The 17,472-nt window shown below is 27.1% G+C and overlaps 2 protein-coding genes across 2 annotated transcripts; both read right to left on the bottom strand.

Annotated features, from left to right (window-relative positions):
- Positions 1-292: 292 nt before the first annotated feature.
- On the bottom strand, positions 293-7,842 carry LOC108772562 (heparan-alpha-glucosaminide N-acetyltransferase). Its single transcript, XM_018538117.1, has 11 exons — positions 7,723-7,842; positions 7,180-7,307; positions 4,585-4,700; positions 3,723-3,873; positions 3,198-3,402; positions 2,850-3,017; positions 2,337-2,470; positions 2,029-2,198; positions 1,205-1,379; positions 967-1,079; positions 293-609 (listed from the first exon to the last, which is right to left on the bottom strand). Exons 1-11 carry the CDS (start codon positions 7,840-7,842, stop codon positions 428-430), a joined length of 1,662 nt encoding a protein of 553 aa, XP_018393619.1. The 3' UTR covers positions 293-427.
- A 2,432-nt stretch (positions 7,843-10,274) lies between these two features.
- Sec24CD (COPII coat complex component secretory 24CD) lies at positions 10,275-15,938 on the bottom strand. The gene is made up of 15 exons (XM_018538062.1): positions 15,824-15,938; positions 14,592-15,335; positions 14,392-14,511; positions 14,135-14,314; positions 13,777-13,972; positions 13,581-13,696; positions 12,958-13,368; positions 12,663-12,789; positions 12,433-12,593; positions 12,120-12,299; positions 11,756-11,957; positions 11,481-11,675; positions 11,212-11,403; positions 10,711-10,901; positions 10,275-10,634 (listed from the first exon to the last, which is right to left on the bottom strand). The coding sequence occupies exons 2-15, from the start codon at positions 15,333-15,335 to the stop codon at positions 10,488-10,490; spliced, it is 3,162 nt and encodes a 1,053-aa protein (XP_018393564.1). The 5' UTR covers positions 15,824-15,938; the 3' UTR covers positions 10,275-10,487.
- Between the last annotated feature and the right edge of the window lie 1,534 nt (positions 15,939-17,472).

Below are 17,472 nucleotides of genomic sequence, written 5' to 3'. Positions count from 1 at the left end.
ATGTATATGTTATATTATGTGAGCACGTGGTTGGTTTATTTAAGATGAATGAATCATTACAAGAAATTGTAATAACGCTCTTTATAAAAATATTAATCATAATTTTTGAAAATATATGTGTAAATGTATACATATGTATACATATATTGTTAATCTTGTTACCTGAATCTATCACTGTATTACTCATCCAAGTTGTAAAATAAATTATTTATAATATTGATAATGCTAATAAATATCTTTTTATGTTTATTTTGAGAACGTATAATGTGGCCAGTTTCATATACAAACATACGTATTATACAATAATAATATATTATTAATTAAATATTAAATTTAAAAGTTGCGCTTTATTGTAAACAAGTTTCAGTTTATATAATGTGAGTTAAATTGAAAATATAATATGTATAATAATGTAAACAGATATAATTCAGAGTGTGATGTATGTTCGTTTACGATGCATAATATATGCTATAATCCCCCAAAGAATTACTACCCAAATTGATTCTATTAAACATAAAGCACGACTGTCCATGGCACCAATCCTCCAATGGAATGGAAAGATTTCATAACACACGCTATGACCCACATATAACAGCAGTGCATTCATACCTGAATTAAAATATTTAGATTACATATTATAAGATTATAAAAATGCTAAAAACACGTTTGTATTGTTTCTTTATAATTGTAACTCTAAATACTATATTTAATTTTTGCTACAAAATTGAAAACTATAGTTTCGTAATCGAATAAAGAAATAAATACGATTTATTTTAACTAATATAGAAAAAATTTTTGCCTAATTTATCTAATGTATTTAGATCTCAATTTTATACTTTTATGCTTTATCTAATGTTTTTAAATATTTATTTCATAGTTTCATGCTTTTCGGATTATTTTTAATTGCGTATTGATATTTAACGGCAAAATTTTAAAATAAATTAAACAAAACATATTTTGACTCACCGGGAATTCTGAAAGGACCACCTCGCCAAACTTGGGCAACGTCGATCAGCAAATAACAACCAGAAAGGAAAGCCAGAGAAAAAGAAGTAGTAACGAATACAAATGACAAAGACCTGCATAATTATATCGATTCACAGAGGAATTAACATTACGTGATCATTTTTATAATCTATTTGTAGTAATAAGTTAAAGTAGAACGAAATTTTATTATTATATAGAACGGATTTTAATACTTTACCACAAATTTTTATTAACGGGTATGATGTTAGTGAAATGAAAGACGCAACCCAGACAACCATAAACTGCTGCCCACAAAAGCCATCTTATAACACGATCTTTCCAGTCTTTATATAACATCAGAATTGTACCAGTATGTACACCTAGCAATACCTGAAATATCGTTGTGAGGCATCCTGGAAGAAATATACAAAGAATAAAAAGTTACTTTTAAAAGTGACTAGTTACTCGCGTTATTGTAATGATCAAAATAGTAAATGTTACCGTAGTTACTGATTCTCAAAAGTATTTAACATGTTATCGTTAATTAAACAGTAACAATTTTGCAAATACTCTTCCATTTTACTTTTTAAATGTTACGATAAGAGCAGTCTAAAAAATTTTGCTATATCTTTTGTTTAAATATTTTTAAAAGCAATAAACAGTAATGGTATTAGACCGATATATGAAATTAACATAATTGTAATTAACAATAACATTAATTTTTTTATAAACATAGGTATATTTTTTTTTACAAGTTTAAGTACCATAAGATTATGAAAATATATTATAAATATAAAAAATGTTTCAAAATTGGAATTCTTTTCATGAATTATTTAAATAATTAAAAAATTTTTAACCTGATAAGATACAAAACTACAACAAATTATGATCTTCTTTGACACTCGTTACAAAAAAGATTGATATTTTGTATTGGCTAAACTTATTATTAAAAGAATATATTTTTAGTGATTTCAGAAAACACTCTATTATGTGTTTTATTAAATACATAATACATATTTTAATAATTATGTTTATAACTGTAATAATAAGCAACAAAGTTACCTAAAATTCCTTCGGGATCAAACGGACCGGATCCATAAACAGATTTAACAGTTGGATATTGATAAATATGGTTTAAGGTCAGTATAGTTTTATCAATATATCCAGCTGCACCTCCGGTGCAGTTAAAATATTCACCATCTTCATGCCTTCCGCCTGGTCCAAGATATCCGCTACAGCATACATAAGATCACTGTTCACTTACATAACAAATAATATAGTATTAAAAAAATAGAGTTGGAAAATGAAATTTTCCAACTCTAATTTTTTAATGTACATATTACTATCTAATTTTTTAATAAGGTACATACATGGGACATCCAGGTACAGGAAGACCAAACGTTAAAGCGCAATGTACAATTACTAAAATCAGCATTACAAACCAATGTGGCAAAAGGCTTAGTATGTCTTGCATTTTGCGCATTGTCGAAGTCGGCGATGGGTTCTATATATAAATACAAGAAGAATTCATGTTACTAGCTATAATAATTAGCATATTATACATTATAATTTCTATGAGTTAAGAATTGTATTGTATATATTATATCTATTACTGTTATTATTGATGAAGATATAAAAAAATACCTGTAAAACTATAGAAACTATGTTATTTCGAAGAAAAACAAGAAAAAAATTTCTATTACTACAACTTTTCATAGATAATTATTTTACATGTAGTTTTGGTCCGATACCTCACGTTCAAAAAATATACAACTAGGAGAGAAAAATATTGCAACTTTCAAAGAATATATAACGTATTTATATAATATAATATATATATCTATATTATGGGGGCTTTGCAAAAATGTTTAATATTTTTATACCCTAAGAATTTTTGATTGTTGGGGTGGAAAGCAGAGATACACTAGGCCAACGACTAGATAAGTAACTCCGAATCGTTGAAGAACTCCAAATATTCGTATATTTTCCACTTGCGCATCTGTTCCCAATGTATTCAGTGAAACGCCTATTAGAAATAGAAGCAAGCTTCTCTGCGATAAAAAGCAATTATATATTAACAGATTTTGCGTAGAAAATATTATTAAGATTATGTGATGAAAAATATATTTGGTACTTTTTTTTACATTTTCAATGCCTTCTTTTAAGTGGTTTAATAATATGTTCTAAACATGTATAAATTACATTACATTATTTTTTTTAACAACTATTACCTTTAAAATGGAATAACTAATTTGTAGCTTAGAAACTCCACGTTTTAACTGAGACGATAAAGCTATAGGAATGCAAACGCCCATGATCCATATAAAACAAGGAAATACTATATCTCCTAGAAACATGCCGTCCCAAATAGTGTGTTCCAATACGGTATAGGTACCAGAGCCATCATTGACAAAAATCATGAAAAGAGTACTAGCCCTGCATCGTATAAGCAATTGTGTTAATATATTGTATAAAATTCTTGGTTATATTGGTCCCGTTTGTATTTCGATCAACTTGTATAGGTATTGTAAAAATAAAGGTAAATTTTGAGAAAAAAAGACTAGCTAAAACTTTGCATACATACTTTATAATTTTTCATTTATTACTCATTCTATCGAAATTATTTCTTATATCTAAATTTTTAAATACTATGTAATAAATTAATATTGAAAACAACATATTGTCATTTAGTATTATTAAAATACAGCCATTACTTTTTAATTTATCTAATAATATCTATAATAATATATTTATACCCTCTGAACGTATCGATTGCTTTTACGCGACGTTTCATTAGTTCTTTATTATTTGATTCATCCTTGACCTTTTTAAACGTATGCCATAAAGATCTTCCAACAGATATACTACATAAGATAAATACAATTACTCCCAAAGTAATGAAGAGCTCTGTAAAAATATAATTTAAAAAATATTTTGCAATATATAAAATTATACAGATTTTTTGTGCACGTGCGCGTGTATTTATTAAAATTTAGACTTTTTTTTATTAATCAATTAAATAAAAACATGTCTCGAATAGCGACAATTGTTTTGTCAATTAATAAATAATTAATAAAATTAACTGTTATTTTGTAAAGAACATAGCAATATAAGACAAGTAAAAAATATACAGTTGTCTATCATATATAATAAATATCATATATATATATAAGATTTTTTCTAAATTATCTTTTATGTTTCAAAATTTATATTTGAAAAGCGACATATATAACATAACAACATTAATATTAAAGTAATAAAATAGCATATCATTATTTTTTTTATTCTTCTATTTTTTTTAATTAGTACAAAAATGTTAGGTACCTCCAAAGTTTAGAATTATAATATCGCTTAATTGGTTCTTTTTAATTGATTATTATAATTCTATATTCAATAATTATCTTTTTATAATGTTATTGATATCAGATAATATAATCTTCATTCCAGTTATCAACATACAGATTAAACAAACAAATAAAATGATAACTAACGTAAGATACGCGTTTTATCAATTGATATCTCATATACGTATCAAATTGTATAATTCTTAACATCATATGACATTTCTATAATCATCTCAAGATATTTAACAAGACATACGAATAATTAGATATATACCTGTGTATGGATATGTTGGATTCTTTATAGTTCTAAAATTACAAGTATTGTTTTGTACCGCCAATTCGTATAAACCATATTGCCCTAAATGCGGCGTTAATTCGCAAACAATATTGCTAAAAGATAAGATTTGAAAAATTTTAATTAAAATAAGATAAAAAAACAATGCGTTGGCGGAACAAACATATTTATAAAACAATTTAAACAACAACAACAAAGATAATTGGATATCGTACATTGTGTAAACAGCTATTTTTTTTAATTTAATATTATTTTTTCTTAACATTTATTTATTTTATTATATATAACTTATAACAAAATTTTAGTATGTAAAATAGTATTAATGTAAATTCATTAAAATTTAAATATATACGAATTACTTGATTATCTTGTCACTTAAAAATATGTCAGAGTAAAATACAAATTAAATATTTCATAAACCATTTTTTGACATTTTTTGCAATTAAATATAAATATTTTTATATGTGTGGAACAATTAAAAAAATTAAAATATGAAATAATGTTATTATAATAACGTTGCATCTAAAACAAAATGTCAATAATATGTGGAAGTCATAAAAATGGTATGTTCTAAAAAAAACTTAGCGCATAATATTTTGTTTTTAAAACTAAACCATCTCCAATTTTTTTCTTTTAAATGAAAAACTCTAAATTTTTATCTGAAGTAATATGTTAAAGATGTACACATGTACGATGATAGTTCGTAAAGTTTTTGGCCTGACATGGAGATGATACCGAGAGTATTAAATGGCCATGATTTTTTTTAAATTTGATTCTTCAGAAGGCCTCCGAAAAAGTTTCAGACAGATGCGATTAGTAATTTGTCTGTTGCGTCGAGTAAAGTAAACAAGTTTTGATATTTCTCGAAAAATGGATAAAATCGAATGTCGCGCAAAAAAATGATAAAATACTTTGTTTTGAAAGATTTAACGCCAACGGAAATAAAAAACGCGCTGGATTCCATTTTAAGAGACTCTTCACCATTGTTTTTAACAGTAAAAAAATAGGTTGCTGAATTCAAACGTGATCGAACGTTCAGGACGCCCAAAAACGACTGAGGAAATCATCGAAAAAATCCATAATGCTGTGTTAAATGATCGACGAGTGAAAGTGCGTGAGCTTGCTGACATTGTAAACATCTCAGTAGGTCGTGTTCATAACATCTTACACGAACATTTGCACATGAAAAAGCTTTCAGCGTGATGGGTGCCGCGTTTGCTAACGGTCCATCAGAAACGCATTCGAATGAACGTTTCTCAAGAGTGTTTGAACATGTTTCTGCGACAATTCATCACTATGTGGATGAACCATGGATTCACCACTACACGCCAGAGACGAAACACCAGTGCAAATGGGCGGAAGCGGGTGAAAGTGCTCCAAAGAAGACAAAAACTATCCCATCAGCCGGAAAGGTAATGGCGACTATTTTTTAGGATTAGTGTGGGGGTGGTGCTCATAGATTATTTAGAAAAAGGCAAAACTATCAACGGAGAGTATTATGTAGCATTGCTAGAGCAATTAAACGATGCTATTAAGACCAAACGTCCGCATTTGGCAAAGAAAAAGGTGCTTTTCTATCACGATAATGCATTCTTGCTCACACTTTTGCAATTGCAATCGCAAAACTTAATGAGTTGCGCTTCGAATTGCTGCCATACGCAATGTACTCACCAGATTTATCCCCCAGTGATTTTTTCCTGTTCCCGAATCTGAAGATCGCTGGAAAAAGATTCACGTCAAATACGGAGGTTTGCTAAGACAAACGCTTATTTTGAAGAATTAGAAAAATTGTATTATACTGAAGGTCTAAAGAAGTTGGAATATCGTTGGTCTAAGTGTATTGACTTACAAAGGGACTATTTCGAAAAATAAAAAAATTTTGTCAAAAATCATATTTTCTTTGTCAGGCTGAGAACTTTTCGAACTATCCTCGTACATCTGGGTAAAATATTTTCATGTAATATATATTTTTATATTTATTAGCGCAAAGTTTCATAAAAATTTTTATTTTTTAAAATTTATAAAAATTTTTGAGAAATACTCTTTAAACTTCTTCAGATTTTATAATTCTATTTTTAAATTTTTTCAATTTATACAAAAATTTTAAATAATAATTAGTAATAGGCTCTGTATAAGAATAAATAAAAATAATAAGTTGAAGGGCTAAGATAAAAACGTTTAATATACAAATGTGAAAATTAAAAGAAATACATATACAAACGATTCGATACTGATCAGGTCATTCTCAAAAATTTTGAAAATGTATAAGTCACATTATTTTAGATATTCAATTTTTTTAATTTGATGAAGTTCGTTATTAGTGCTCTTGAATTTCATCGTTGTAATTTATATTGTTTGTCGCAAAAATTTTTAAATTTTCTACAAAATTATTAAATTAATATTAAATTGTAAAAACTTCTGAAAAGTTATATAAATAATTCTAAGAAAAATATTCATCAAAATGGATGTATACATGTGTATATATGTACGTCTTATTAATAAACTTAAATAAAACTGACTTAAATAATTAAAACAAATAACTAAATAAATAATTAACTTATATAACAAGTTTACCTTGTAATTTTAGAAGATACATATTCCTTATTTCCACTATTGCTTAATATTCTCCATTTTAATGTTTCAATTGTACTGAATTTTAGGCTAATATTGTTTGAAATCTGCACTATTCGTTTATATGGACACTAAAAAAATATGACGAAGAGTTACAAATACATTAGTTATTATGCGCCTACAAACTTATGTACTGTTCAAAAAGCTAGATTTTGCGTTACATGAATTTATTTAAAAATTATTTGTTAATTATAATCTATTCTGCTCTTTCTTTGAAAATTTGATTTTAAAATAGTAGATATTGTAATCAAAGTCCATATTGTTTAAATTAATAAATAAATTTTATGAAATTTTTCAGTGTGTGTGTGTGTGTGTGTGTGTGAGACGAAACCAAATTTGTCTTTTTATTGTTTACTGTACAAATTTATTATTGTTACAAATTACTATTAAAAATGTAATACAAATCAGGAGACAATATACGATTATTTACATTAGATAAATTATATTTTAAAAATTATGCATATAAAATATAATAATTGTACTTACTGATAAACAATCCATAGAGAGCGAGTACAACCACTTGTTAAGGTTTCCATTGTCAGATATCACATTTACGCAAGCTTCATCGAACTTTAAACGATCGTAAGAACAATCAAATTTGTTCATTATTAATATCGTTATCAAAATAAACTGTATTTAAATTGTAATAAAATGCGTATTCTTAATTGATAGAATACACAGGCAATTGACATATGTGATATTAAAGTCCCCGTAACATCTGTTTCCTTCCATATGAAAGACCTCAAATAAATATTACACTGTTAAAAATTTTACGAGATCGTTATTTTTCCTTATATTTATATAATAATTGACGAGGCTTAAGTTTACACAATGGTAGTAGCGAGTAGCGACGCCTGACTGAGGTAACAAAATGACTTTTCTTAATAATATCGCAAAATATCAGAATTGCGATTACATCAAGTGCTAAGCACGAATGGCTGAAGAGTGAAAGTAAAGACCTACATTAATCACTAACACTATTGCAAATATGAGCGTACCTTTTTAGCAAAACAGAAAGTATATTGAGGATAAATCAATTATAGAATAATTAATAAAATATACATTTCCTTAATCCGTCCATTTATTTTCGGGACAGTTTATACAATATATTGTATGTGTTTTACCAAATTTTTATAACATTAAAATATATATTAAAGTTATGTTAGTTATGGTATTTATGCAAATTGTTGAGAGAGAGAGAGAGAGAGAGAGAGAGAGAGAGAGAGAATTAATTAATTCCTCACAACCAATATGTGCGTGTGCGCGTGCGCACACACATGTACAATATACAATTATTTTTAAAAAATTAAATTTTTTAAATGCAATTATTTGATATATAAATCTTGTATGTATCTTAACGATGCTACCTATTATGCCATTGTATAAATACAACGTAATTATTAGAAAATTTTTGTTTTGGGTAGGTATAACGTTTCGATAATTTATCATCCAATCACTATTATAATATATTATTTTCTTCTTCTATATGTATATATATATATATATTTCGTTATAATAATTACAATTTATGTCATTTACATTTTTATCCATTTTTAATTTATAGTTAGAAACACAAATTCAACTATAATCACTCTACCGTCATTTTATATTGCTATAAAAATACTATATACACCAACAAATCATTAGTTGTCGTTATGTAGTCGTCACATTACTAGTATCGTACTAATATTTTTTTCTAATTGATTGCTTTTAAAATTTTATGTAAGTATTTGTATGGTATAATAAAACTAAGTATTTGTATATAAAACTAAGTATTTGTATAGTCATTTATGTTACTCAGTATGATAAGATACTTGATATGATGACAGCAACTAAACAACTATTCAATAACTCATGCAATAAATTAGTTTGCTCCATATGATTTATCACTGCTTAATTATCTGGGATTTTATAAATGACATTAATGTATAACATTAATTTTGATATTATTATATTATTGAAACACAAATATTAATTGACATATAAGTTTATAGTTTATATACTTTATTAACGTAATAACATTAATGATCTAAAGTATAAAGTAATACAATTGTATAGATACTTATGTGTTTTTCTGTACGTTTGAAAGATGTAACGTAACTATATTTCTTCGTACGTATCGATATCTGTCGGAATGATCAATTGTGTTCTTTCAAATCTATTTGCCAGTTTGTGTATACATGTCGGTTAAAAGTAAAATAAATTTAAAATAAATGATGAAAAGTACATATGTATTCATTCCAAAGTTTTCAAGTTTTTTTAAAAATTTTATATCAATAAATGAAAATTTAATTACCAAAAGTAATCTTTTTTTTATTAAAAGTTTTGAATAATGCTACATATTACTAATCGTTCTGATGATTATTTAAACGGTTATCGAGGTACGTAAAGTAAAAAAAAATAAATAAATATTAACTTTCGTGATCATAATTTACTGAAATGTATATATATGTATATATAATTTATTTTATAACATTGATTTATAAAATCATTACATAATTATAATTTATTTTTTCTTTCCAGAAAAAATAATTATATATTACTATATTTACTGAAAAAAGAATACATTTGTTCTTTTCAATTTCTTCCAAATTTACACAAACACTGTAAATTTACTACCTCTCTGCCTCACACATACACACACACATACACATTCGTGCGCGCGCTTAATATGCATATACGATCATCCACTTGAGCACCTTGCATATTTTTATTATTTTAAATAGAAAAAAATTGAAACTGCACAGTTTTATAGTGTTACACAAGGCACACGTAATGTGATAGCAATATACACAAATTTTAATGTATATAGAGACAGGAGATGGCTATTAATTTTTAGATACCTTATTTTTATATTAATTTATTGTTATACGCTTTCTATTTATTATTTGAAATATTTTTATATATAGAATGTTTATGTTAACCATTTTACCATGCATGACGGATATATTACCGTTATATTTGCCTATTCATCATAAAATCTTATATAGCTTTTCAATTTTTTTTTATTCAAGATAGTGAATATAAATCATTTCATGTGTATATGTGTGTGTGTGTGTGTGTGTGTGTGTGTGTGTGTATGTGTGTGTAGTCTGTGTAACGTTCAATGCATGTTTAGATGCACACAAAAATATAATGATCGAATACAAAGCCTTGCTCGAATTTTTTTAGGTAATGAGATAACAAATCATCGATGCGAGAGAGCCAGAGTTCGAATACAAGCTCTAGCTGTGAATACATTAAAAAATTATTTATTGAGTACTAAGAAGTGTTCTTATTTCTTTGTGCATGTGACATAGGAAATCGACATAGCTAGGACTTCCATCATTTCCCCTATCTTCAACCAAGAAATGGCGTAAAACCATTTCCAATTTTTCACGTTGTCTTACTATTGTTAACTGTAACAAAAAAATAGAATGGTATCACGATCTAGTATAATCTATTTATAAATGATGTATTAAGTAAATTATTTACTTTTAAACAATGATGTCTTTCGGCGCGTATTCGTTTGATAATGTTCATGATTCTATTATTTAAAGGAGTGTCTAAGATCGGCAGCGGACGATCTGTATCGACTTGGATCACTGAAGGTACTCCAAAAACATTCTGTACCCATTCAGAAGAAAGTGCCATACCCAACCATAAGAACATATGAATAGTGTTTTCTGTAAAATAAAACGTAAAATACATAATACTGATATGGCTTTTCATATTTTAAAAATAAAGATATAACAATCACAAGTTTATGAAATGTTAAAGTTGTTTGTAGTACGATACTTTATACGATAGTGTTTTAAAAACTAGAATTGCATATAATTGAGTATAAAAAGATGCTGTAAAAAAAATTATATTCTTTTTTTTATTTAAAAATAGATTTTGTTAAATTGCTATTTATAATTTTATATTGTTTAAAAAGTCAATATTTTTGATTAAATATGTACAGTATATCAATGTTCTATGTAATTTTAATATTACCAAGTAAATAAGCGCCGTCTTCTGTAAATTTATCGATAGAGCAACGTAACAATGGAGGCAGTTCCGTATCTTGAAGATCAACGTCATGTAAAGGATATAATCTAGGATAAATATATGCAACGGATATAGGAATAGGCATTGTTACAACTGCTTGCATTACATAAGATTTATCATCAATGGTCATATCAGCTCCTAAATAAAAAGTAAATAAATACAATGTTAAATAAATACATTAGCTGAATATGTATGCATATAAAATATATTTTTACCTCCTGATAATGCATCGTTTTTCAATAAACAATTTAAATAAAGTGGAAGTAATTTCATGCATTCTGGCAAGATTAATTGTCCAGCACTGGATGGTGTTGTACAATTCTTTCGATATGTAGCCAATATGTTTGCGCATCGTGCGATCAAGTTATCTTTCACCGTTTTTGGTGTAGAATCCAGTAATTTAAAAACATCTAATAAAAGGTAATAATCACATGTTATTATTTAAGTAAGTATTATTTTTATAATTTTATAATACTCTTAATTTTCTTACTTTGCTTAAAAACGTAATTTAATATGGCATCTGAATCGCATGTGCGATATAATTCAACCATTTGCATTGAAGTTTTCAAGCTCAAGTTTATGATTCGCAATCTTCTTATACCACTGCAGGAAGTATATAACAAAGCCACTTGAATGTATACACCTTCTTCTTCTGTTAATTTGTCGTCGTGTTTAATTTCTACTCCAATAGCCTTAAAAATAAAAATTTTAAAAGAATTAATTAAAATAAAATTGAAGCATATAAATACTACCAAATAACTTATTCAATACTGTTGTAGCGCACATTAATATAATTAATGTAATTCTACAGAAATAATTACAGTAATTAACTAATTATGAGATAACTAATGTACCTTATCGCAGTCTATACTGCCTAATTCCATGTCTGTTGTATTAGACATAAAGTAATGTCCATAAAAATCGGTTGCTCTAATACCTGTTGATGTACGCACTCGCATAACAGCATCAAAAGCAATTGGTCTACTAATGTTATTAATGATATCTGTAATTAATCTTTCACCATCAATATCAGCCTGCAATGGAAAAATCCCTAGATTATATTTCTAAATATTTTTGTTTTTAATAAATATAATATATATATATATATATATATATATATATATATATATATATATATGTATACTTGTATTGTACTCTATAGCTCACCTGGAAATAAGAGTATTTATAAATCTCTCCTCCAGTGAGACGACAAATTTGACCAATTGTTGCTAAATCTACATATGAATTATTAAAGATAAACAAATCTACACTACAACCTGCACCAACACACTCTTGACCCAAATTATTATAGACATTGTTTTGCGGAACTGTGAAAAATAAAATTATTTTACATAAGTTACAAATCATGACTACTCTTAATGCTGTAAAATACATACCTAATACCGTCTTTTCTTTATCTGTTCCAAGTACCTTACGATCGTCACGGTTTTTCAATTTTCCAGGTGCTTCGGCAATTGGTAAAGATGAATGGAATATTAATAATTTGCCAGCACATTCCGATGCCTGGAATCATAATTATGTACGTTTTATGATAGTATTAATATACACAAAATTATGTATATATTACTGAATTTTTTAAATTTATTTAATCATTAATGAGAAAAAAATTTATATATACACTTTTTGTCTTATTTTTTCTCCAGATTATAATTGTACTATTTATTTAAGTACCTTTAATGCTTCTAGTCCAGCTTGTATAGCAGGAGCAAGAATCGTTTCTGTCTCTCGAGTGTCTGCAAACATTTGAGGAATCTGTGTCATAAGGCTGTCGATAACTGCTTCACTCTCCTCGATATCGCATAAAAATCCGTCCAACAGTGGCATAAATACATCTTGAATATCTCCAACAACCATCATTTGTGGTTGAGCAAGACAAGGATTGATGTTATAAAAATGCACGGTATTATTATATGTTATAAAACCAACTTTCATGTTGCTTTTAGTTTGTCCATCATCAATAGGTAAATTTTTTATTATGGATTTCATCTTTGTACATAATAAGTTCACTAATCCTGATTTAACTGTATTATACGATACATCGATTATGAACACAATGGCGGGTGATTTTGGAAAAATGTTGTCCTTCAAAAAGAATAAATGTATGAAAATTAACATATAAATTTATAATTTTAACGACTTAGATAAATTTAAATTTTTATTTTACTTTTTAACTTTCTAAAATATTGAATTTAATTATTTACTAATTATATATTGTTATAAAATTTAAAAATAATTTTATTGAATGATCTATGTAAATAATAATTATTATATGTACGTATATTAAATTAATTTACCCTGCAATAATCTTTTGTGGCTATATATTCAAATGTACCCAACATTAATTCGGGTCTCTCATAACGATCCAAGCGTTGACCTGTGTGGTCTAAGTGTTGGAAATATTCATTTGGAACTAAACATAAAAAACATAGATATAAATATTTAATACAAAAATTGTAGATATTTGCAAAATAATTCTTAATTAATTGTTACCTTCGGTAGTTGCTTTACAAAACATGCATTGAAATCTTCGGCCAGCATCAATAAATTGCATAAATGGACACATATAAGCTTTACAACGTATGCAACGTACTGGTCCAATTTCACCCATATCTACAATTGGTGGTTCAAATTCTCCTTGCACAATCCGAGCCATTGGACTTATCACAAGTCCAAGGGGAATATTAGTCTGTGTAAGATACTATATGTATGTATATATATATATCATATATATATATATAACTTAATAAAATTGACTCGGTTGAATAAATCCAAGAGAAATGATAAATGCCTTATAGAGTCAGAACATGTGTGTATATATATATATATATATTTGTATTCCAATATATACCTGTTTTACAATATCAGCACTAGTAGGTACAGTATACATAGTGGATCTAATGTATCTGGGTGAAGCATTTCCTTGATCTTGAGTTACAAAATTTGTTGTTACCAAAGGTGGTACAAGGCCTTTCTGATTCGTTATAAATACTCCACTTTTTGCATTTCGATCATCTAGTATTACTTGAATCTGGATTAAAGATAGTTTGATTTGAGACAATAAATAATATTAGCATATAAAATGAATTCAAAAAATTAAATTCATACTGGACTCGGCATTTGGTCTGGATCAAGTCGTCTAGAGTGTTGAGATTGCAATCCTGATTGATATCCTGTAGCATTCGGTGTACTTTGATATGGGCTTCTTTGATTATTATACATATCCTGCTAAAGAAAAATAGTTCATTTTTTTCTGTATATAAAAAGTCTTAGTTACTCTTAAAATAGTAAAATTTTTTAATATATACCATTTGGTTAGGATATCCTGGTTGTTGATACGTTGGTTGTTGGTACGTTGGTTGTTGATACGTTGGTTGTTGATACGCTGGTTGTTGATAGCCTAAAGTGGTACCAGGTGGTGCACAATTCATTCCTAGAGGACTGGATAAATTTTGCCCTGGTAATGGAGGCATAGTAGAGCCATATTGTCTTTGTCCAGGTTGTATTACATTTGGTCCTACAGTATTCGCTGTAGTTTGATCTGCCATTGGAGGCATAGTTGGTAAATATTGCTTTTGTCGAGCTTGAGAAAAGTTGGATCCTGGAGAACTTATTATAGATTGTCCTGTTGTTGAAAGAGGAGTAAATTGTGATGGATCAGACCCTGGATCTGTTGGAGGTGCTCTAACTTGTGGTAGTAATGGTGGCAATGGTGGCACAGAATTATATGGTGCTGCTCCAGACTGGTGTAGGCTAGCGTTTAGCAGATTAGTCCCTTGAGCTTGATAACCCACAGAAGCTTGCCCATGTCCAAGAGGAGATCCTATAGGCACGCGTGAGGGTATTTGAGAGCCAGGAATACCTGTCATCGGAGGACTCATTATTTGGGAGCGATCTCCAGGTGGCATCGACAGTAAGGAAGAATGCATTTGTGAATTTGATAAATTCTGTTCTCCTGCAATCGGTGGCTTTATAAAGTTTTGTTGATTCTTTATTGGTGGCACAGACTCAGCATACGGATGCTGCCTTCCTACGTCTGGAATATGCTGCATCTGTCATAACAAAATTTATTACAAATATAAACTTTAAGTGCATTGAAAGTGTACTAATTACGATATGCTATGATATAGATATCTCATTTATATAAGAATAGTACAAAATTTAGAAAAAAATATACTAGGTACTATAATAGTTTTATTATTAGATATCTATAATTGTTAATATACATATATAAAATATACATAATATAGACAAGATAAAATAAACAAAATAAAAATTTAACACGTTCAAAAAGTGAAAGGTAACCTACATAAACAGTATCATATTTGTTTTTTAATACAAGTAGAAAATGTGAACATGCTCCATGTATATGCGTAACGTAAGCTCCCATTTAAATAGAACGTAAAGTACAAAAAGACATTAAATATTAGCAATTAGAAATAAATAAATACATATGCGACGTTTTAAAGCCCAAAATTATTACATGTGGAAACACCAATAAACTTTGTATACAATTATGTTAAATATATGATATACGTACGTTATATCGTAAAATGTGTTTTAAACTGAATCATAACAATTTTAATATCCCGGAAAATGTTTACACACGAAAAGTACAAGAAATATACGTCAATGTAACTTGATGTAGCTATCCACTGGATGTGACTGCTGCCGATGCCACTGCCACGTAAGGCGGCATTGCGCATGCGTTCAATACATGCTGATGAGACACGTCATGCTACAATTTGACCACTAAAATTTGATACAAAAAAAATTAAAAACATGATATATTTAACATGTGAATAATGGTATAATTTTTTTCAGATTTAATAAATTATCTATATACATGAAACATATTCGTCAAATTATAATAATTAAGTAATAAAGGCAAATTTAGACTGTTTCTGATGTCTAATGTGTAAAGATACCACGCGGGCGAAATTTGAATTTCTTACAAGATATTAATATTTATTTTTAATATATATATATTTTTTTTAATATATAAAAAAGCTTTTGGAATGGTTTATATAATTTTTATTAATATATAATTTTCTATATTCACACATTCTCAAATTTATTCTTTCGATTTAGATTAATTTTAATTTTAATCGACTTTATACGACACACGGTACGATTTCTCGACGCATATATATCAGAGAGCTCTATATAATATATTTTATTTATTTCTAAGTAATTTATTAGAAATTTTTTTACTTACAGCGATATAAAGGATCTGTTCTTGTTACTTGCATTTTTTTTTGTATAGGAATCTTCTCTTCCTCTCTGCCTCTATTGGCCTAATATACATTTATTTGTTCACACACATGTAATATATGTTTTACGCAAAACGAAGAAATCCATTGTCATATTATCTTTTTATTTCTTTCTTTCAATACAATAAATAAAAAATATCTTGAAATTGATAGTTAAAACTTATTTTTAATACGAATCCGATAAATTTAAAAAATAATAGAATTTTGAATACTCATACTTTGTTACATACTAGTGCTAAATATAATAATTTAAAATGACATCTGTTTTACATATAAAAATCGAAAAAAATCGTGCTCAATCTATATAATTTATATAGTAAAATCAAATTACAAATAAAAAGTTTCCACAAACATATGATATTGCAATGTATAAAGAATACAAATAAACGCAATATTTCATCATTAATTATGCAAAAATTATTTCATCAAAGCATAAAGTTTTAATGAAACTTGAAAGAAATTTAAATTATTTAAACTATAAATATGCATAATATATAATAATATAAGTAATTATTATAATAGAATTTATTTATCATATATACATATATATAATGCACGCATATATATATTTATATATGTACACAAATATATAAAAATAAAATAAATTCTATCATAAAATTATTAAATAGAATTGATTTATTACGCATACATATACACATTATTACTACATCCACACACGCATTCGTGCACATATATTTGTGTCTATATTCCTTTGTATTATATAATTACATTCATAATTCTTTTTTACATTTGCACGATATTCACAATCAGTACAATTGAAGGCATAATCGGTTCATTATCGAAAAATAAGTCATCAGAGAAATCCGTATTGCAGTATATAAAAATAAATTTTTGCTTATATGTACATATATATATCGGAAGATAAACACATCGTGATGTGATTCTGATTACACAC

This window comes from Cyphomyrmex costatus, unplaced genomic scaffold (assembly GCF_001594065.2).
Source record: "Cyphomyrmex costatus isolate MS0001 unplaced genomic scaffold, Ccosl1.0 scaffold192, whole genome shotgun sequence".
Classification (NCBI taxonomy): Eukaryota; Metazoa; Arthropoda; class Insecta; order Hymenoptera; family Formicidae; genus Cyphomyrmex; species Cyphomyrmex costatus.
Note: the sequence above shows the minus strand (reverse complement) of the source record. Positions and strands in the feature narration are given on the sequence as shown.